General features: G+C 36.5%; 1 protein-coding gene across 5 annotated transcripts in view; it reads left to right on the forward strand.

Annotated features, from left to right (window-relative positions):
- Positions 1–24,223, forward strand: part of RYR2 (ryanodine receptor 2) — a 596,087-nt gene that overhangs the window by 422,600 nt on the left and 149,264 nt on the right. For all 5 annotated transcript variants that reach the window (XM_045537281.1, XM_045537279.1, XM_045537276.1 and 2 more), the window contains exons 40-51: positions 1,062–1,205; positions 2,919–3,192; positions 6,066–6,180; positions 7,737–7,869; positions 9,030–9,133; positions 11,267–11,402; positions 11,930–12,116; positions 13,752–13,857; positions 15,706–15,826; positions 19,258–19,427; positions 20,698–20,918; positions 22,235–22,325. In XM_045537281.1, coding sequence (XP_045393237.1) covers positions 1,062–1,205; positions 2,919–3,192; positions 6,066–6,180; positions 7,737–7,869; positions 9,030–9,133; positions 11,267–11,402; positions 11,930–12,116; positions 13,752–13,857; positions 15,706–15,826; positions 19,258–19,427; positions 20,698–20,918; positions 22,235–22,325 — 1,802 coding nt within the window. The remainder of the gene's footprint in view (positions 1–1,061; positions 1,206–2,918; positions 3,193–6,065; positions 6,181–7,736; positions 7,870–9,029; positions 9,134–11,266; positions 11,403–11,929; positions 12,117–13,751; positions 13,858–15,705; positions 15,827–19,257; positions 19,428–20,697; positions 20,919–22,234; positions 22,326–24,223) is intronic.

A 24,223-nucleotide genomic window follows, 5' to 3' on the forward strand; every position in this document is an offset into this window, starting at 1 on the left:
TTGTATAAATTAAATATGTGCAGTTTTTGTCTATCAATTATACCTCAAGAAAGGTGTCTTTTTTTAAAAAATTAAGAAATCTGATCACAAATAATTATGTTTAAACCACTTGAGGGGCCACTTTTCAGGACTATGCTAAGAAATCCAGCCTATCTCTTTTGAAATTACTGAATGCCTGTAGAAGTTTTGCATTATATATCAGTAGTCCAAATCTATTAAGGGAAATCTCCACTCCTTTTATTCTAAGAACTTTTAAAATGGAATTGATTAGGTGTTCTGGATGTGTAGTTCTTTATTCCTTTATGCAGTGGTGTGGATAAGGTCAGTGGTTCAATGAAAGAAAATTAGACATTTTTAAGTGAGATACACGTGTGTGTGTGTGTATATATATATGTATATATCACCAGTGGTACTATTTTTATCTTATTTTAATGAAGAGAACAAAAATACCACCTTGTATGTTAATTTGGTTTATGAATGAAGAACCACTAAATGACTGCCAGAAAATCATATTCTCTGTCTATATAGAGAGATACTGTAAAATGGTAAGAATTATTGCTTCAGATATACAGCATCCCCTGGTACCTACTCATGCCTGTTCTCTTTGTCTCTCAAGTTATCAAAATACCACTGACATTTTCGAGGCAAAAGAGGAGAATAAAAGTCCAGGGGGATTTTTAGGCAGGGCAGAACTATAGGTCTAAGCAGACAGCATCCAAAGTCAGAGATGTTAAATCATCAACCCAAATAGCAGAATTGATCTTCACTCCTAAGAGAGTCTTTTTGGTCTCTGCTTAGTTCTGTATTTTGTCTTAGCTGACAATAGCCCTGAAGACACAGGAACAGGGGAAAAAGAGGAAGGAAACGAGGCTGACAAGTGAATCTTACTTATGAGTGCCAGTAGGCAGGTTGTTTAACTCAGTGTTGTCAAATGTTTGCAAATGTTTCCGACATTGCTCTAAGTAGGGAATGGAAAAGGTTGCAAGGCATGAGAATTATCTGCCCAAATGCGTTTTTTAGAATCTTCTTCTTTTCTGCTTTCTCTGCTTTTTTCATATTAGGTATTGAGCTGGATGAAGATGGGTCTCTGGATGGAAATAGTGATTTAACAATTAGAGGACGTCTGCTGTCCCTGGTAGAAAAGGTGACATACTTGAAGAAGAAACAAGCAGAAAAACCAATTGAGAGTGACTCCAAGAAGTCCTGTAAGCAGTAGTAGAGGCCATTGGTGAAATGACTCAACCCCTGATGCCTAACTCATCCTTTGAAACAGACACTGTACTACCATCTCAGCCAGGGAGAATCAAATTCTCAAGTAGATGCCTGTAGCTCCCAGGAGTAGACAGCAGCATCGAGCTGTATTTGTAGCAACCGGTTGAGAGGTAGCAGCGTTATAAGGATGGATGGTAGATGGCAAATGGTCTCCCTAGAGAACTCAAAATTTGGATATTTAATCAGAGACTATCAAGAGAAAGTATAAAGGGAGTAATTTAGCCTTCATATCAAAATATTATGCAGTTGATTTTCAAATATCGTTGCATCAAATTTAACCTTTTTCTTAAAAATTAAATCAGATATTATCTATAACTCTACTTTGGTTCTGAAATATTTCCCGAACTGTTATGCATTTCTGGTTCATCCATATCCTATTTAACTTAGAATAACAGCTGCTACTCCTTGAAACCAAATAAGCACCCTTGGACTGTGAGTCTCTTGGGCACGGCACACGGAAGAGGTCTGAGAGACCTGTCCTACTTACTCCTCACTTCTAAGAAGGCTCCATTTATTTTAATATGCATTGCTGGTTTATTGACAGCATTTTCTGAAAATAAATAAAAATAACTCACTAAAGTGTTTTGCAGTTTTTTTTTTTTTTTTAAAAAAAAACCTAACTTACAGTGGAAAACCTTTATCCATAAAGTAACTTCTAAATTTATTCTTCAGTGTCACAATCAAATTGAGTCAGGTCATCCTTAAAATTAGAGTTCACAGTTTCTTATGAATCACTTTTTATTACTATCAAGTTTATGATCTTGACCTACTAAAATGATAGCATAGTTTTGAGATCTACAGAAAGATACTGGCATGCTGTTTGCCTTTTGTATTTGGTTAAATTGGTAGTTTTGTTTTTCCTTAAATAATTTTTAGATGCAGGTGAAAGCGCTTCTTTAGAAAATGAACCTATGTATTAATGATAGAGATTAAGTATCTTGCTGTATATGAGTTGGTAAAATAAATCCCACTTAATTTTGACAATTTTACTACTTAAGAAGTTTGGAAGTTTCTAGTGCTTTTAAATATTCTACATCACATGCTGCATTACAAGTTATGTATGAAATAACTTCACTTTACTACAACTTCACAATCATATTATTTTGGAGACAGTTTAACTGACAAATAGGGATTTAAATTTAAGTACAAATATAATTACCTGGTTCCTATTGCAAATGACTCCACTGAGGATAAACAGACACGTCCTTGAATATCCATGACTTGACCTTTATGAGGATATATGATATCAGACCTTCTGGGAGGAATATAATGGAACAAAGCAAATAAAAGTAAAAGTATTTGGGCACATCATATTAATTTCCATAGTTTGAATTACTTATAGGTTGCACCAGTAATTTTGAAAAAGTGGTGCAACTTTGAAAAAGCTTAGTTCATTATAAGAATGTTTTTTAAAGAAAGGTTTGTGTATTTTTATCCTTGCATGATCATAACTGATCTTTCTGGAAAAAAAAATATATATATAATGTTTCAGTGAAGTTTATTTTCTTCAAAGAGTATTTCTAGCCTTTTCAGTTTTGGTACAAATAGAGATACCAGTTCGGGGCTATGGGATATGGAGTTGAAATGTCTAACTCATTTGTCTTCTCTTATTTTCCTTTTAAAAAATATTCATAATGCCTTTGCAGCCACTCTTCAGCAGTTGATTTCTGAGACCATGGTCCGGTGGGCTCAGGAGTCTGTCATTGAAGACCCTGAGTTGGTGAGGGCCATGTTCGTGCTGCTCCATCGGCAGTACGATGGCATCGGGGGTCTGGTCCGGGCTCTGCCAAAGACCTACACGATAAATGGCGTCTCTGTGGAGGACACCATCAACCTGCTGGCATCTCTGGGTCAGATTCGTTCTCTGCTGAGTGTGAGAATGGGCAAAGAAGAAGAGAAGCTTATGATTCACGGATTAGGGTAAAGTATTTCACTATTACAACCCTTTCTCTTTCTAATTTGTTATCCCAATAGTAGTACAGAAGCTCCTTTCACGCAGGTATACTGTCTGGATTACATGATCATTAAATTAGATTGTTGTTTTTCTAGAGATTATGTTTTTAAGCTAAATAAGAAAGTGGATCAGTAACAAAATAATGACTGATTTTACTGCTAACAAAATAATGACTGATTTTACCGCCAGATGCTAAGGTGGCATGATACGCAGCCAATATCTTAGAGTGTTTCTTTTTTATTAAATCCTTCTGTAATGTACAGTCATATAGAAAAACACAGGATAATAAAAACACGTTAAAATCCACGGTGGGTTGTGGCAAACATTCACCAGCAGGAAATAATAAGGAAGCTTGTCTGTATCTGTTGGGCCTTGGAAAAAGAAGGGAGAAAGGAACAACTTTTCTGAGGACTGAACATCATGAGCTTGTGCTTCCTGTGGATTTGGGTGTGAAATTTTATACCCCATATTCAAGAGTGAGTACAAAACAAAGATATTTCAGAATATTTGCTTACAGTCCCTCATTGAAAGACCTTCTGAAGTTTTTATCATGAAGGGTATACATTATGGAAAAGAAAATGGAATTGCAAGGAAAGGAGGCAAGAAGTTTTATATACCAGTAGTATATATACACCAGTAGTAGTATCCTCACTAAGAGTATAGACTTAGTATAGACTCAGTCACTAAGAGTATGTTGATACATATAGACATATTTATACATATATGTATAAATATAAGCAAACATTAATAATCTTCTATGGTTTGGGGATGTGAAAATAAGATGGAATCAAAATAATAGCAGATAAAAACTATATATAGTAAGCTATATGATGTTCATAAGAAAAATACCTAAACATAAAAATGTAGAAATCTGGAATGCGGAGTATTAAAAGTGATTAAAAGACAAATTCTCATCCAAAAAAGCTAATATAGTTATATAAAAATGAGGCAAAAGAGAATATAATAAAGATAACTGTTGCATGAATAAAATAAAACACAAAGAAATGAAATTGATCAAAGAAACCTAAGGTTAGTTCTTTGGAAAAAACTCATGAAATAAAATACCAGGTTTTTTCTTTGACAGAACTCACAAATAATCGTGAGAGAAGAAAACAAACGTGCAGTGACACAAATTGTTTGATATCATTTCTGTACATTTAAAACTCAGAAAGCAATACTTCATATTGCTATTAGGTATTTAAAATTATAAAAGTGGACTAGAAGGTTATATTCCAAATTCATGATAATCACACTAAAAATAAGTGTACTAATTGGGGTAAAGAGGGAAAACAGAAAAGCCTATACAAGAAAAGCAATATTATGGTCTTTGCTTATAATCACATGAGTGTGGGTCTTATTTGACTACTAATATTTCAATCTAACCTGAGGAGGCTTCTTATACGAAGTGCTTAATTAACCAAATGAAAAGAGAGCCTTCCAAGAATTGGAGATCCCATTCTTTCTTAAAGGAACACACAATGGTAATGTGTGTCATTAAAAAGTAAATCATTCATTAATGATAAAACTCAAAAGGATATTAAAAAATAAAACACTACATTTTTATGGTATTAGAAACATTTCACACAAAGAACATGCTTAGTAAATGACAACTTGACTACTGGGCAGTAGAATTCTAATTCATTTAATTTACCTAACACTAAGAGCAAAGAAGGTTTTTAAATCAAAGTTACTTCATTCAAAAGGAGTTGAATTCACGAGAAAACAAAAAGGAAAAAGATGCCTTTGTTTACCTTAGTTTCTTCTCGCATGAAATAAATCAGAGCTATATTGGTCCTGAGTCCCAAAGTGTTTTTCTGAGCTGTACTAACTAAAAGCTTTCTTTATTTAACAAACAACAACAACAAAAAAAAAAAACAAGAATCATACTACTCCACTTTCTTAATATAGCCAGAGTAAACAGAATTGAGCATATAACTAAATGAATAGGTGAGTGATTCAATTAAAGAAATCGATTTGAAGAGAGGTTTCAATTTTCTTGTAAGCTGTATGTTATTGTCTTGCTATAGCTCTGACAAGACAATGTTGTATGGAAAAGACAATTAGCATTGATTTGATTTATGTTAAAATAGAAATCGACAGAGCTCTTTATTTGCAGTGGGTGATACTTCGTCCTGAACCCTAAGACCCTTAGAAATACCTTGGCACACATATTGCAGGAATATATAATATAATACAGTAAGGATAACATGCAACATCTTAGATATCATCTGCTGCTGTTTCTTTAAATTGAACATCCATTTTAATGGTTGAATTATTTGTGCCTGGACTTCACATGTATTCAGTTTCTCTTGGAGAATGAATATGCATCCTTTCGAGGATTTTGCCAGAATCTTAATATGAATGTAACAGAAAATGCTGCTGTTATTTTACATATAAATGTTGAATGTAGCTCTAAAAATAGCACATACATGAAAAACAGAGATACTTACATATCGAGAATTTTTATAGGAATTTTTTTATAATAAGCATTATACAAGACTGATTTATATTTTCCTAAAGAAGGTTGGATACATGATTGGATATCCAAAAAATTAGGAGTGATGTGTCCAAAACATATTTCATGCAAACTAATGTTTACATATTTAGTATATTTCTTATAATTGAAAAGATAAGACACTTATATACCACTTTTGGTAGACAATATTTTTGAGGGCAGGTCAGTTACACTCATTAACTTCTGTGGCTGAACTATGATTGCTCTTATTTTGCAATTCACATAAATTATTTCTGAAAGATGTATCAGAATCTCAGATAAATCATATTTAAATTTTCTTTTGAGCCCTGTGCTTTCCCCTATACCTATATTGTTTTTTTCTAGGGATATTATGAATAACAAAGTGTTTTACCAGCACCCCAATCTCATGAGGGCACTGGGGATGCACGAGACCGTGATGGAGGTCATGGTGAATGTCCTTGGAGGTGGAGAGTCCAAGGTAAGGGAAGTCTTTGATCCTTGGGATTCTATTTGGTACACTGTCCTGGAGTACATGGATTGCCGGTTCTGAATAAGAATTTCTTCAATCCTCTTAGGAGGACTGTTTTTTAAAGAACAATTTTTGAAAAAAAAAAAAAAAAAAAAAAAAAAAACACACACACAAACCTTAGAGAGTTGGATGTGCTACTAGTTTTTTTTCCCTCCCTTGATATTGATAAAAGCTTCTGTCTTGTGCTATGTAATTTGTTGTCTCCTAAATTATTCTCACTTAGGGGATATTTAGAAACTTTAAAAGTTACTATATATGTGTGTGTGTATATGTATCAATTTATTTTAAAATTTTGAATTTGAAGTCACATCCCCATCATATTACAAGCCCATGACACAAGCATGTTCTTTAGACCGAGCCATTTCTCATGATGATTTAGACAGTGGTTGGTTTCACCAAATTTCTGATCAGGTCAAGATGTTATGATGATGCTCTGTGATGTATTTGTCGTAAGACTCTAAAGTGAACTTTTAAGTGACTGTAATTTAAATAAAATTTCTTGGGGTGGGTATATACATACCTAATGGGTGTGGTGTGCACCATCGGGGGGATGGACACGCTTGAAGCTCTAACTCAGGTGGGGCAAAGGCAATATGTGTAACCTAAACATTTGTACCCCTGTAATATGCTAAAATTAAAAAATAAGTAAATAAATTAAAATTTCTTGAAACCTAAATTGTAGAATAATGTAATAAATAACTTTATATAAATCAGTGTAATTTTATAACCTCTGGTATGCAAAATATTTTTATATTTTAAATCTTAAGATATATTTTTCTCAGTATAGAAATACATCCATATTTCCCATGTTTAATCTGTTACCAGTTAGACGGACTTATAAAGATATTTATAATATGCAGTATTCTGTTAAGGAAGGACTCCAGGGAGCATCTGCAATATCCTGTGACAAGATTTGGCCCTCAAGGGAGGTGTGTTTGGTGGGGCCAACCAGTCAGGTCTTCTAATATGGGGGAATCACCTCAGCAGATACAAATCAGGGTGGTTGTAAATCCCTGGAATCTCAGTGGTAGTAGCAGTAATACTAGTAATAATAATAATACTGATAAGAATACCCTACTATGCAGTGCCAAGTGCTGAACTATATATTTTTCAGAAATTATCTCAATGAATCTTCTCCCTCTGTTACCTAAAGTATTTTTACCCATATTATATTAATAGAACAGAACTGAAGAGATTGCATAATTTCCCAAGGAAGCACAGCTAATGGTGGTAGTCAGGAATCACAACTGAGCCTGCCTCATTCCTAAACCAGGCTTATGCCACCTTTGATTTAGGGCTGTAAGTTAATTCCAGATGCCACCCATTGATGGTAATGAGGTTTCTGAGTTAGTGTTAGGCTTGATTTTCAGTGGCGCAAGGGTGAAGGTCTTCAGTATCTGAAGCTTGGCATACATGGGCACACATGTGATTGAGACCTCAACTTCTGAACTTGATTTTATACAGACCGTTTGCTTTCCCGAGCTAACTAAATGCTTTGTATGTAGGAAATCACCTTTCCCAAGATGGTGGCCAACTGTTGCCGTTTTCTCTGTTACTTCTGTCGTATAAGTCGGCAGAATCAAAAAGCTATGTTTGATCACCTCAGTTATTTACTGGAAAACAGCAGTGTTGGTCTTGGTAAGTAAATCTAGGACTTTTGTATAATCTTTAAGATTAAAATAATATATGTATTACATTTAAAAATTAAACTTTTAGTTAAAAAAATTGGCAAAGGATGTGAATAGACATTTCTCCAAAGAAGACATACAGATGGCCAACAGGTATATTAAAAAATGCTCAGCATCACTAATCATCAGCAAAATGAAAATTGAAACCACAATGAGCTATAACCTCACAGCTTTTAGAAGTCCTATTATCAAAACGACAGGTGTTAGCAATGGTGTGGAGAAAAGGGAATGCTTACACACTGTTGATGGGAATGTAAATTAGTACAGCCCTTTTGGAAAACAAGAAGGAGGTTCCTCAAAAAAATAAAAAATAGAACTGCCATATGATTCAACAATTTTACTTCTAGGTATGTAGTGAAGGGAAATGAAATCAGTATGTCAAAGAGATATCTACACTTTCATATTGATTGTATCGTTATTCACAATGGCTACGATATGGAATTGACAGAGAAAAATGTGATAAGTATACACGATGGAATACTATTCACCCTTAAAAAAGAAGAAAATCCTTTCATTTACAACAACATGGATGAACCTGGAGGACATTATATTAAGTGAAATAAGCCATGCATGGAAAGACAAATGCCACATAATCTCACTTTTATGTGAAATCTAAAAAAGTTGAACTCACAGAAGCACAGAGTAGAATCATGCTTACCAGGGGCTAGGAGGAAGGGGTTGGGGAGATGTTGTTCCCAGGATACAAAATTTCAGTTAAATAGGAGAGATAAGGTCAAGAGATCTATTGTACAACATGGTGACCACAGTTAATAACAATGTGTTTTATTTTTGAAAATCGCTGAGAATAGATTCTGAGTGTTCTCACCACAAAAAATAAGTATGTGAGATGATGCATATGTTAATTAGCTCAACTGAGTCATTCCACAATGTATACATCTTTCAAAACATCATATTGTATATGATTAATATATATAATTTTTGTCAATTAAAGATAAGTACTTTTTTCAAAAATTAAACTTTGAATCAATTTAGATTTGTACAATATGTATGATGTTTAGAAATTAAATTTTAATAGTTAGTGTATTTTTATATGGAATCCATAGTTACAGCACAATCCAGCTTTTATTTCATCTTCACTTGAATTAACAGCCTCACCAGCTATGAGAGGTTCAACCCCACTGGACGTGGCAGCAGCCTCAGTGATGGATAATAATGAACTTGCCTTAGCTTTGCGAGAGCCAGATCTGGAAAAGGTGAGCAACATGCCTGCCCTGTGTTTGTGTGAATGATGCTTGTTCATAGTTCTTGCTCAGACTGTTTAAATATAAATAACTATATCATAGTGATATTAGAATTATAGTGTATTATAATTATGATTGACATTATACATTTTATAATATGTTAAATATTACATTACATATCAGTCTTCTATATATTGTATATGATGTTGTGGTTAGAAGTTACCAAGAGCAAGCAGTTTGAGATAAGGCATTTCCTCTGATCACAAGCATTTTTCTGTAGAACAGCAATCAACCTACTGCATCTGCATACTTGTGTGTTTTTGTCTTTTCATGATCTCTACTGTCACTTTTGCTTTAATTCTGCAGTTTTAGTTTCTTAAAAGGTTGTTTTAATGTCTTATCTGTGCATTTTATATTATAGTTACCTTTATATATCCCAGTGCAAGGCATCAGTGATATACTAAGGCCATGTGCTGTAAGCATATTAAGCCACAAATGTATATGTACTATTTATAGCGGTTTTATTCATCATAGCCAAAAACTGAAAGCAGCTCAAATATCCATGAACATATGCATTGATAAACAAAACTGTGGTACACCCATATGGAGTGGAATGCTATTAAGCAATGAAAAAGAATGAAGTACTGACACAGGCTACAATGTGAATGAATCTAAGAAATCACTATGCTAAGTGAAAGAAGTCAGGCACAGAAAGATACATGCTATGTGATTACATGTGTAAGTGTTCCAGAAAAGGCAAGCTAATTCATAGTGAGAGACAACAGATTGTCTGGAACTAAGTGTGAAGGGAGAAAGGGACTCCTAAGGCCACAGTGGAACATTGAGGAGTGATAAAAATGTTCTGCATTTTGATTTTGGTGCATTTTTACAGTTGTATATATTTCTCAAAGCTCATTGAATTGATATTTGAAATAGATTATTGTACATCAGTTATACCTCTATATAGTTGATATAAAACATTTTTAGCTGTATTATTTATTTTTCAAACTCATTTAACTTGAGCTGCATGTAACTCAACTTGATAAGTTGTCCCTCTGTCAGCCTTATTTCCATTGATAATAACTCCTTTAGGGATTTCTTGTAAAACTGAATCTCTTATGAAATACCGTAGAGGACCAACATTCATATAAAGCAAAAATATTTTAAAAGGTAAAGCTGGGCAGAAATATATAATGTGCTAACTTCAACAATGCTGAAAAGTGAGTAGTATTATCACAAATTTTCCAGTTATTGAAACTTTGGCTCAAAAAGTATAAGTGACTGTCTCAAAATGGTGCAGCCAGTAAGAATAAGTAGGTCTGATTTGAGCCATGGCTATTTGAATCTAAGCTTAGGTTTTCTTTCTTTCTCTGTGTGTCTTCTCACACCTGCTTCCCCATTAAATTGATATATAATTTTGGAAACAATTTACCTCTTTAAAATATCTTTGCATCTCAGGCCGGGTGTAGTAGCTCACACCTATAATCCCAGCACTTTGGGAAGCTAAAGCAGGAAGATCACTTGGGGCCAGGCATTCGAGACCAGCCGGGGCAACATAGCCAGACCCTGTCTCTACAAAAAATAAAAATAAATAAAAATTAGCTGGGCATGGTGGCATGTGGTCTAAGCTACTCAGGAGGCTGAGACAGGAGGCTTGCTTGAGCCCAGGAATTTGAAGTTACAGTAAGCTGTGAATGTGCCACTGAACTCCAGCCTGGGCATCAGAGTGCGACCCTGTCTCAAAAAAAAACAACAAGCTTTGCATCTCAGATTAGATCCTTCAGTATCTCAGATGGATCCATTTACATTGGGCTGGAGGTCATTAGTCATTTATGAAGTTTATCAAATATTGTGACTTTTGTAGGTCAGTGTCTCAAATGCTATAAAATTCAGGAATATTTTTCTTTCATAGGGTACATTCATAAATATTTTATTATGATGGCACTTATTACAATAGGTTAAATATATCTTAATGCTAACATTTTACTAAAGGGAGTTCAGTGGATAATTATGAGATTAAAAAGAATTAGCAAAATTGCATTTGTTTTAAACCATCCTTTGAGGATATTATTTACCATACCCAGTGTAAGCATTTAATGATTATTCGTCCAAGGGATAAGACTTTGCTAATCATCTTGTTTGTAGGTAGTTCGTTATCTGGCTGGTTGTGGACTGCAGAGTTGCCAGATGCTGGTGTCTAAAGGCTATCCAGACATTGGGTGGAACCCAGTTGAAGGAGAGAGATATCTTGACTTTCTCAGATTCGCTGTCTTCTGTAACGGTAGGGCCTGATTGCTTGAAGTTTTTTTGAGTTGTTATTAAAACTGCACAAAAATCAATACATATAATAAGGATTTGTTCCCACATTTTGATGAAAGGACATGAGTATTAGTAAAAATTGCCTATTTTATAATCCATAGGGCTTTTTCACTGTGATAATTTATTATACAATGTTTGTTTTGGTAGTACTTTATAATTTTAAATTAAAAACTTTAAGTGCCTGAATTCTCATACATTTTTAAATTGGATTCTAATGATAGTTAGGATTATGACATTTCCATTAACAAGTTAATGAGAATGAGTAGTTTATGCTTCCATAATGTTTTACTTTGAAAATTTTAAGTACAAGAAAATGCTACCACATCTTGCATACATAAAACTAGTAATTTGGATTAAATTTTGGCTTTAGTAATATGGCCTTGGGTTTTAGTTATTTTTTTAAGTTACAGATTATTAGCAGAAAGTTTAGTTGCTCAGGACATCTATATAATTATTATGTGTTTATGTATCTTCCCCATTTGACCTTAGGGGAGAGTGTGGAAGAAAATGCGAATGTCGTGGTGAGATTGCTCATTCGGAGGCCTGAGTGTTTCGGTCCTGCTTTGAGAGGGGAAGGTGGGAACGGTCTCCTTGCAGCCATGGAAGAAGCCATAAAAATAGCCGAGGATCCTTCCCGAGACGGTCCCTCCCCGAACAGTGGATGCAGTAAAACACTGTAGGTCTGATATAACGCACACCCTCTCGTGTGACTTATCCTACTTGACTTGAAATTTTACAAAACATATTTTGCTTTCTATGAACTTTAATATAACTTGTGGTACTAAGGATTTCTTCCCTTGAAAACAGAATATCTTAGACTTGAAAGAATGGATGGAATTTGTTGCTGGAATAGCATTTTAAATGACAAAGAGAGAGCTGGGGAAGATGGTATAGATTTAGCAGAGAGAAATTTAGGTTATAAGAGATGCATTTTGTGAATTTTCCCAGGGGAACCTAGGACACAGTGGGTTGTTACAAATGATGGGAGGTGAGCCTTTGGACTTGGACTGGAGTTTAGTGGGGAGTTAGAATGCGTTTTTATGATAATAGAAAGAGACCTTTAGCAAGAGAATGGGGGACTTGGCTAAACTGGCATGTTTTGGTAAAGATAAGATGTCGATGTGAGGAGTAGAATGCTTGGGGAAGATATAGGAGACAGATGGGGAGACAGTCACTATCTTACATTTTTCCACAGTGTATGTTGTTAATGCCAGATCCCAGTAATGGACATAGTCGACCCAGGCGTATTGTTTATCTGTGCCTTCGTGGTATTTCATCTGTGGAGATAAATGTCCTTCACAGAGGTTATCCATCATACTGCTAGTGTCTCTGGCAAAGATATAATGTGGGGCCTTTATTAGGGGTAAACTTTCAAGCAAAAAGTAGCAGAGTCTATGCAGTCCTGCAAACCCTTGTTCTTTCACAGATAGACTTGGTGTCAATGTTCTGTTCACACCACAGCTAGATTTCCAGACCGGGAGCACTCCAAGAGCAAGAATGAGCCCTCCCTGTCACACACACACACCATGTGACATGTTTATCAGTTAGCTGTAGAGGAACCAGGGAGCCCCGAGATTCTCTCAGTCACAGAAAATGTGTCCAGAGATCTCTGTGTCGGGACCATGCTAGCGAGTGTGCACCCAAGGGCCCTGGGGACAGCCTTGCGTGCCCAGGAATGAGGTTGTCCGACAAGGCCTTGCTATCACTCTGCAGATGGCTGTGTCCAGCCGAGACAGCTGTCTGCGAAGTTACCAAGGAGGAAGGACGTGAGTCTCCAGGCCTATCCAGATTTGTCACTCGTCAGCAAGATAATAAATATTTACGTTTTTGTCACAGAGGTGGGGAGGGGACCATGTTGGATCATTTGGTGGGAGCTTGGGGGGAGGTAGGTAGGTGGTATAGAGGCAGGTGAGGAAGTGCAGTAACATTTATAAAGTACTTGCTCTGGGCAAAGCACTGCATTGGGTGCCTTACCTATGCTATCTTGTATGACATCTTTGTCACACTTTCTCTACTTTTGCGCTATTTCCAAAAGTTGTTTAAAGTTAACAGTCCTTCCATCAGTAATTTGTTTTGTTAATATATTCTTTGCCCCTAGAAAGGAGCAGAATCTGTCCAATTAGCAATTCCTCTTTTTCCCTTTTGAACCAATCTTAAAATGCCAAGCTGTAAGTTAAAAACATACGTGACAAGTATCAGAAGAAAAAGAATGTTCTACCTTGTGGTCCCTTTTGTGCCGAGAGAGATGTAATAACCACGAAATGTCAGTTATCCCGTTTGCTTTCTGTTTCTTTTGAAACGTCCATGAAAGTGACACAGAAGAGGAGGAAGATGACACTATCCACATGGGGAACGCGATCATGACCTTTTATGCGGCTCTGATCGACCTGTTAGGACGCTGCGCTCCCGAGATGCACGTGAGTGCTGGGGGCTGGGGAGCGTCTGCGGCTGGCAAAGCTCACAGCGGCATCCAAGACCGGTCATCTCCACGCTCCATTAGAAATAACGGCTGCAGTCTAACTGCTGAGCAAGTGTTTGTCTAGTTGGAAATGTCTTGTTGGTCATAAAAATTAGTAATGAGATTTCAATACAAGTCATTAATAGAACACTTACTCATATATCTCAAACTCATACAGCCTCCCCTTGTTTGAAGAAGAAAATAACATATCTTCTCTGCACAATTTCTTCTCCTGTTAGAGTACATGCAGAAAGCAACCGCTCTGTCCAAGAGTCATTTTCTTTTGTACAATATTAGCTCTATTTGCCACTGGTTTAGGGAAACATGAGTGGGGCATGCAGGGAGAATAAGAGCTCTTCAGACTGTGTAGATTCGTGTTTTCTAGAACTTTTTGACCAAAATGAAATTAAAGTTTCATGAAATAATACCTTTTTACTCCACAATACATTCTGATATTTTCTTCTTTATTTTGTTCTAGTTGATGCTGTGTTATTCTGTTATGTGCATTTAAAAAATCCTAGTGAGGGCCCATCAAATTAGCTTCTAGACTGTTTAATGAGACACACACCCAGAGTTTGAAACACATTGACTGGTGCTCGTGTAGAAGGGTTAAGAACTACAAGTACATTTCTACACTGGGATGAATGTGAAGCCAGAGGGCTTTTCTTACAGAGAACCTGCCCTTAGCATCCGTGTTTGTTTTGGTTTGGTTTGGTTTGGTTTAGTTTTTGTGGGTTCTTTCTTTCATACCTGTAGGTTAAAACTTACTTGATACACTCTTTTTCTGTGTGTGAACAGAAGAGGGATCACAGAATGGAGTAATGTTAGAGTGAATCTTTGCTGCTAATGAGATTTTTTTATCTAAGTGCTGTAAATGGGAGCAGATTATCAAACATTTGTCTGCTGGAGGTGATGGCAGACAAAAAGAAAGCTTGCTTGCAATATTTGTTCTCTTTCCCATCTCGGTGAAAAGATCAGAAAAACAAAGAAATACTAATAAATAGCAGTTTTTATTCTGTTATATTAAGAGGAGTAGTTAAGTGGATTAATAAGGGACTAACCTTGGTATTTCTGAAATTTATTCATCTTCACAAGTGTTAGTTGAGGCCTCCTATGTGTCAGAAATTGTGCTTGAGTTTCACACCCTGAAGGTGATGGGGGAAAAGGATGCACTCTGTTCAGAGAATCACAGAGATTCTTGACTCTGTCTTGATCCACAGTCGTCATGGGGACTTCATTAGCCTGTGTCAGTCTAAAAGAACTGTGAGGGTTTATGTTCACCATTTCTTCCACACTGCAAGTCTAGCCTTGACAGAAATCAGAGTGGAATGTAGATGGATGTGCAGTTAATTTCTCATCACAAAGCAAGAAAGAAGCTAAATCAGTCATCAATATTAGTATATGTTCAGGGCGCAAAGATAACCATTTTTCCTTTGTATAATATTATTGCTCATGTTATAGATAGGTATTTATATGTAACTTGGGGAGAGATTTAAACATTCATAACCCCATCAGATTCTCCATATATCTTAATGCCACCCCCAAAGAGGATAAAAACTATCGCTCTCATAGATAAACCAGCTGTCCTAGACTGTAGTATATATAATTTTGTGTATGCTGAAGTCAGTGAAAACTGTATGGGCAGGTTAAGCCTGAAACAATAGTCATCTCTGAGCGAGGTCTAACTTTATATGTAACAGAAAATTATTTTGGACTTGGATTCCTATACTTCAGATTTCCCAGATAGAATTATAATATTGATTGCACAAAGTGATTCTAATGTTCCTTTAATTTTCTTCCTGTGTAGTTGATTCATGCTGGTAAGGGAGAAGCCATCAGAATCAGGTCTATTTTGAGATCTCTAATTCCATTGGGAGATTTGGTGGGAGTAATCAGCATCGCTTTTCAGATGCCCACGATAGCCAAAGGTAAGGCCAGCTTCTGTTCCTCATAATTCAGTAGGACGTCAAATGACATGATGTTCTGAATAATGTTATCAGCGCTCACATACTTCCCTCCTCGCTCCCTGAAGTATGGCTATACTACTTAAGTTTCTTTAAAAAAATAAAAAACTATAAAGTATGTTATTTTATAAAATATTTTTATTCTCATTGTTTTTAAACAGCAATCTCTGCATTGAGACTTTAATTCTCTTTTACATGGCATTGCAGAGAGTTTCCCAAAGAAATCTGTACCTCCAGTGTCTTAGGTCATGCCCCCGCTGTGTGTTCCTTGGTCTCCATTCTCCTCTGTCGTTCTTGACCTCAGTTCCTTAATCCGCCCATTTTGATAGTTTCATTGTCGCTTTCTTGCAGTGCTTTTGTTCCCAAAGCAATGATAATAGCTTTTGAATTAGATTTAAACATTCCCCTGTGTGGTGAAAGAAGTCTTCTTTTCAAAATTAAGGAGAAAATTTTTTAAAAACATTCAAGAAATTATCAAAGACAACTAAAAGAGATATTAGATCCCAAATTAGACATTGTTTTTACTTTTTCGAATTTCAGTTTTCAGTTTTCAATACTTTATTGGAGATTTATACATAAATCATTTTTACATAAACTTCTAACTTTAGACTAAAAACATAATTAGGCTAGGAAGTATATGCTCTATGTAATTCTTATGTTGCGCTAATCATGTCCCAGAGAAGGCAGGCTGTAATAGCTCAAACCCAGAGTGAAGGGAATAGCTATATACCTGAAGGTGGCTCAGCCTGCTCGTCAGTTATACGATTATGAGAAAGTACAGTCTCCTGTGTGCTAACCTGACAACCCCAAATCCATAAGGTGACAAAACTGCCATAATAATTGAACACTCATTACGATTTTAGGGAAAGCTGGAAATTAAAAACTGTCCCTTACCTATGTCGTCCACACCTGAGTCAGTTTCTTTTCCTTGTGCATCTACAGCTCACCTTTGTCTTGTTGGTACCGCTCTTCTAACGCAAGTTCATTTACTTACGTAAAATATCTTTTCCTTCCCCTATATTTTCTTAGTGTTGATAATATGCTATTGAATGATACTTCTTTTTTAAAATTTTCAATTATTATGGATACATAATAGTTGTATCAGGACAAAGATAAGAATAGTACCAGTGACATACAGATTAGGAAACGGGGAAGTACTAAATTTAGTGGTAATGTTAATAAGAACCAAGAACACAGACTGTGACAATGCCCAGGGCTCCCTTCCAGAACTGGCCCCAACGTCTCCGTGTACCCCCTCATCACCTTCAGTCATCAGCCTTCACTAGCTTTCAATACCTTTCAAGTTGCTTTCTTTCCTCTTCTACTTAGTTGTGTTCTAATAATATTATTTTATGATCTTTTATGTTCATAAATATGCAGTATATTATCTGCATTGGGAGTAAAAGGGATTTTTTTTTTTGGGTGCTTATCACAGTCACAATGAAAGTTAACTTTTAAATGCGATCCATCAGTCCTTGTCAAATTTCTGCATTTTTCTTTCACTGCTTTCCTTTTGTGGAGAATGTAGACAGAAAGTTGTATATTTTTATATCCCTGTGGCTGTGCACTGAGCTTTATTGTGGCTATGCATTCACTGCAAAAGTGATACCATCAATATTTCTTTGTCAGCTTCAGTGACAACTCAGTTGGTCTGTAAGCATCACAAAGTAGCAGTAATAACAGTTATGATATGTTCTATATTTAGTATGTGAGGTTTGCCTCTAAAGATTGGTATTTTCCCCTCTCAGTATTAGCCGAGGCCTTCCTCAGACATTTTCATCATATTTCTAGAATTTTCATCATTCTAGAGTGTATCCCAAATAATAATGAAAGAGGGAGGGGCTCACTAAACTTGAGGGGCAAGCACTTAATCTTGCAGCTTTTGACCGAGGCAGATGTGGTCCCCTTGTCTGAGGCAGCAGTTGCAGGGGGATGAATACAGCAGGTACCACAGAGTAAAGCCAGAGCCTTGTTGATCTACAGTGTGTTTGAGGGGATGGTGAAAATAAAACAGCAATTATAGCCAATCAGTGACTCTTGAGCCCCAGGCGGATGTTGTTGTGGCATTCATTAAAATGAATGTCTACTTGAATGAATGTTTAGAAAACAAAGCTTATATTAGGTTCAGTCAGTTGGCTTATTTTTTCCTTAGCTATATGTTAAACCAATAGAATGTGGCTGGGTGCAGTGGCTTTACGCCTGTAATCCTAGCACTCTGAGAGGCCAAGGCAGGAGGATTGCTTGGGGCCAGGAGTTTAACACCAGCCTGGGCAACATAGCAAGACCCCATCTCTACAAAAAAATAGAATTGTTAGCCAGGCATGGTGGTGCATGTCTGCAGTCCCAGCTACTTGGGAGGCTGAGGCAGGAGGATCACTTGAGCCCAGGAATTTGAGGTTGCAGTGATCTATATAGGCATCAAGCACTGACTGACTACTGATAAGGAAAATAATATGACACTCAAATATGTTTTAAATGTTGTTAAATGCTTTTATGATTAATGAAACATATTTTGTATGAAAGCTATACTCATTTCCTCATTTTGTTATTGTTTTAAACCATGAAAATTTAAACGTACCAAGATTATTACATAGGGGTACAAGAGCTTTGTTAATGTTTCAGAGAGGCTCTCCTTATTGAAAAGAGTGCAAATCCCTACTTTACATTTTAACTTTTCATAGTATTCACTCCTAGTTTTGCGAGGTAGATTTTGGATATCTTTTTGTTTCTTCTCAGTGTCTAACATAGTACTGTGTTTATTATGTGTGCAGTTAGCAAGTGGAGGCCCAGATAACATTTAGATAACCTTGGATTTAAATTGCACTTCCCATATTTCCTCAGCCACTTCTGTGCTCACTTGAGGATAGTGGAAGAACAGAAAACAATTTCATTGATAAATTTATTTAACACATTAACTGCCATGTGAGTTGTATTTAACTCATGCTAGTTTTGAGCCCAAGGCCTTGTGAAGCATATGCAACTCACACGTCTCTTTACCTTGAGAGCTACGTGGGATGCAGGCAACTCACACTGCCATGCTGTCACGTACGTCTTACCTGATGGGTGGACCCTGGGCAAATCCCTGCAGTCGGTTCATGAAGATCTTACTTGTTGATGTTCTTATTGTCACAATTAATGTTGACAATTTAATTGCATATAACTGACACACAGGAAACAAGAAAAAATAACACAGTTTTCATTAAATTAGAAAGGATCATTTTGTTTTCAAAGTTTTTATTCTGTTTTCATAATAAAACACCATGGCCCCAAGGCGAACAATGTTTTCGAGTGTGGCAGTCAGTGTGTTAAAACGCGAGAAGCCAGGAAAGCAGCCATTTGTAACCTGTCGCGCCTACCTCCCGCCATTGACACCAACATTCACTTCTCTCTTTTAGATGGGAATGTGGTGGAACCTGACATGTCTGCGGGGTTTTGCCCAGATCACAAGGCAGCCATGGTTTTATTCCTTGACAGGGTCTATGGGATTGAGGTTCAAGATTTCCTCCTCCATCTTCTCGAGGTTGGCTTTCTGCCAGATCTCCGGGCTGCTGCCTCTTTAGACACGGTATGATTTGAGCAGTCGACTCGTCCACTTTTCGTTCTTCAGTCTATGAGTAATGATAATTGTCCATCTATATATTCATTCTCTTGTTCATTAGCATTTATTGAGTACCTGTTATATTTTCAGGCAAGCGGTGGGTAACAGAAATAAAATAGACTATGTCCTCCAAAGAATTCACTGCACAGTTAAACTGACAACCTCAAGAAACTGCCGACCTGAAGAGTATGATAAGAATTCTGATAACGTGCTATGGAAATCAATAGGAAGCTCATATGTCTCTGATGTGGGAGGTCACAGGGACTCCTGCTAACCTTTGTTCAGTATTAACCTCTAGATTGGCCAAAACTATTATGCTTCTCAATATTAACAGAAGCAATTAAAATATTAAGATTTAATAGAAGATTTATTTGAATTGAGTCATGCCAGTGGCAGTAGCAGCCTGGTGTCCTCATTTGTTAAGGTACAGAGAGCTTAGAATCTATCCTGTATATCAGGTGGCCCACACAGGGAATCTGCCATTGTCAGTGTAAATGTTCGGCCCTTTGAAACATTGTGGAATAAGCTGAAGTTCTGAATGTTATCATAGCAGTTATGGTAATATCTGCTCTTATTTACATATTTATTTTATCAATTAAATGGGCCTCTTTGATTTCAGGAGAAATCAGATCTTGAGCTGATAATAGCCCTTTCATGAAGACAGCAGAATCATAAAAATGAAACAGAAATTTCTTTTTTCTTATTGTTGGGTGTGTTCACTTGAAATTCTGAATCTAAGTAGTATAGATGATAACATGGTAATACAATCCACCTTTGGTTATTGGTGCTGGTGGACGTGAGCAGAAATATGAATATTATTAATAAATAGAGTTCAAAAAGAATTTATGAATGAGACATATTATGAGAAGAAGCACCTTTCTCCTCCCCTAGCAAAGGAAAACACTCATATCTTTAATATCATTAGTGTCCTTTATCTTACCTTGACACTACCATGGATATTTTATGAAAGAACCAGAACTTCTTGGGCCTTTTAAGGAGAATACGTATCATTTCATTCATTTTTTATCTATTTATGAACAATTGATAATTGACTGCTTTTAGTGGTAAAGAGCGTAGGAAACACATTGAAAGATATATAACTAAGGAATACATTTCTGTTTTCCGTACTGTTGTTGTCATTTTCTAGATAGTGAAATTACATGTCAACAGGTTGATCCCTTTGAACGTTGTCCACTGTCAAACACAAGTGGCTTTCCATTCTCTAATTCCTTTTTAGGCTGCTCTGAGTGCCACAGACATGGCCTTGGCCCTCAATCGGTACCTTTGCACGGCTGTCTTGCCTTTGTTAACGAGATGTGCCCCTCTTTTTGCCGGCACGGAGCACCACGCGTCCCTCATTGACTCCTTGCTTCATACCGTGTATAGGCTTTCTAAGGGCTGCTCACTCACCAAAGCTCAACGGGATTCCATCGAAGTCTGTTTACTCTCTATTTGTGGGTAAGTGGGCAACTGACGTTATGCCGTCTTTGTTCTTCTTTAAGAAAGAGAATTGATGATGTAGTCTTTGACAACATATTTTGAATTGTGAGAACAATTTCTGTACCAAAAAATGAATTCATTTTCAGTAGTCTTGTGTCCTAAGAGATACAAATCTTCTCGGAGTGTCCTTGCCTCCTGGTCAACTTCAGGAGTGTTCCTCCAAGCCTCCCTGGGGTATCTAGCTACTGGATGTGGCATTTGACCAGTTAGAGAATACTGTTCTGGATGTCGGGAGTAGGGAGTGATTATGTCAGAAGTCTCTGCCAGTTTAGATTATATTGATAGATTCTCCCCTTTCGACTATTTTGACTGTGCATGATGATTTTAATTCCTCATCTAGAAGAGAGAAGAGGACTTATTAAATATAAAAACGATACAGTGTAGCATTAAAGCATATTTATATGTGGCAATGGTGAAGGCTGACTGTTTCCTCTAACCTGGGAAACCGTGTCCTATGGGGTAGACGTGTTCACATGTCTTACTGTGAAAATCAGAAACATATTTCCTCTTGCTGAAGTTTTGACATTGAAGGTGATGGTTTCTCAAGCCCTGCGTGAGGCAATGGCTTCCTTCTAATTAATGAGGAATTCTTGGAGGTGAGGCCTGCAGCCTGCAGTCCGTGGGGGAAGACCAGGCTTCCATCCACGGGGGAGTGTATGCAGCAAGAGCCAGATGAGACTGAGGGAAGCAGGACACAGGGAGAGGAGTTCTGTAACGTCCCTGCCTTAATATTCTGCAGAATGGAATCAAAATACCTCTCAGAGTTTTTCTAAATATTAAATGAGGTGAAATTCTTGGTGTTGCCAGACACAATGGATGTTCACTATGTATTAGTTTTCTCTTTCTTCCTCCTCTGGCAAAATTGCTATTTCAGCAGTTTTTTTTTTCTGCTCCCTCCTGTTCCTAGACTCCCTCTTCTTTCTGCTTCTCTTCATCTATCATCCACTGCAGTGAGGGAAGAGGCATTTAGTAAAATTAATACAGGAGGGTCTTAGGAGGTAGTGGGGTCTGCAGTTTTGAGTGTTTTAGGAGAAAAAGAGCAGAAGAGAAACATCTATAGCAAAGGTAGCCTTGAGATCTGGGGAATATAGATGAGTTGGGAAATGTAACCTCATATAAAATTAAATAACTCTTGGCTGATGTTTGGACTAGGAACACCTAATTAATACCATCTGCAGGGAGCTATAGATACATGTTCTCGGCTTATGTAAGTTAGTCTAATGAATTACCTACTTAGGCACATTTCTCTTCATTATTGAAATTTGTTCCAACAGCCAATTGAGACCTTCGATGATGCAGCACTTACTCAGAAGATTAGTATTTGATGTTCCATTATTAAATGAACATGCAAAGATGCCTCTTAAGGTAAGTACAGGAAATGTCTGTAGTTATTCGATTACTGGTTACTCTGACTTGATTTCCTGCTATAACATGTGCATCTCTTAGCTACATCATGCCAGGTCATTGATGCTGAGGAATTTCCAATATTCAGTTATTGAAATATGGGCATCTATGTTATAGAAATGTGTATATCAACTTTAAATAAACAAGTAATAAAAGATCATAGAAACCCTAAGACTGATTTCCATGGAAATCAATGGAAATAGAAAGCAGTGGGGAAAAACACACCACAAGGAGAAGAGAAGCTGAGATAACCCTTAAGCTGGAAAACATGGTAATGGGCCTCGCCTAAAATATTATTAGCAGCCTCTGGGGATGAAGAGCAGGCTTTAAAAACAACATATTCTTAGTCATCACATGGCAGGTTCCAATTACCACTTCCCAGGGTTCAAAAATGACCTCTCTGTATATGCAGTTACAGTTTGTCACATAGTATAGAAAAGCCACTGATACTTTCTCTGCCCAGCTTTCTCTACTCAGGATTTAGTCTGTGCATCAGATATATGATAGTAATGTCATGGACGTTTTATAGGTGACTACTCTGCGGTGCCATTTGGTAGGCATCATTCTTTCCTAATGGGTACCTAGTAATAGTGCTGTAGGAAAGAGGTATGAAATACGAATGAGTCTATTTTTTGAGCTGTTGCACTAAGCATGCCTGGATATTTAGCAAAAATAATCTTCCTTTGTGAGAATTGACTTTGGTTTAATTAAGTCTAGATTCCATTAGTTCATGAGTGGATTAAGAAAATGCGGTATATGTACACCATGGAGTAGTACTCAGCCATAAAAAATTAATTAATCCTTTTTGCAACAATCTGGGTGGAACTGGAGACCATTATCCTAAGTGAAGTATCACCAAAAATGGAAAAACAAACACCACATGCACTCACTATACAATGTGCGCTGTCTGGGCACACTTATAACTTTGACTCCAGCAGTACCAAAGCAATCCATGTAACCAAAACATTTGTATCCCCATGATATTTTGAAATTAAAAAAAATACAAGATAAAAAATATTAAGTCTAGGTAAAGTAGTGGGTGAGGGAAATTATCTCCTTGCTAAAAACGAACTCCCATTTTTACGGTTTTTATTATCTGGAATAGCTTTTGTCATGCATGATTTTCTTGATACAAATGAGCTGGAAAATCCCTGCAAAAAGATACAGTCTCATGTTCTTAACTTTATGCTCTAAAATTCTTCTACAGTGTAGATATTTCAATGTTAAGCCAAGCAAATTAGATTTCAGTATTTCATCATCTGAGATTCCTAAATTGTGCGCATGTGTGGATATATTTGTGTTTTGCAACTGAATGCAAGACTGAGATGAAATATTTCAACAGTAAAAGGTGTCATTGGTTTTAATAACAATAATCCTTAGAATTTATTTTCTTTCTTAGATACAGAAAAGAGTTCAAATATTTATAATTGATTCATACAGATCATGTTATTAATTTGACAAATACAGCCAAGAATAAATTATGCAAGGAGCTACCTTATCTTTGAACTTCCAGTTTAGGTTCCAAACAATGTATAATATATGGGTTAAAAACCTGAGGAGCAACATAGACACTCAGGTAATAAATTGCATCCATAACACCAAAGAAGTATAGATAAAGAAATGATTCCAGTAGAGCAGTTTTGGAACTTTACTTAGAGAAGCAAGTTTTGAGACAAATCATAGAGTGTGTTGGGTAAGACAGGGAGCAAAAATAATCACAGACATATAATTCCCTTACTGTGCTTTGGGGTCACCCTGGCATCAATCCCTTTGTTTTACACATGAATTCCAAGGTAACGATTCATAAAATTGTGAGTAAATGATAATAACTGAAGTAGAAATCAGGAATGTGTCGTTAG

The sequence above is a fragment of the Lemur catta genome, chromosome 25 (assembly GCF_020740605.2).
Source record: "Lemur catta isolate mLemCat1 chromosome 25, mLemCat1.pri, whole genome shotgun sequence".
NCBI lineage: Eukaryota > Metazoa > Chordata > Mammalia > Primates > Lemuridae > Lemur > Lemur catta.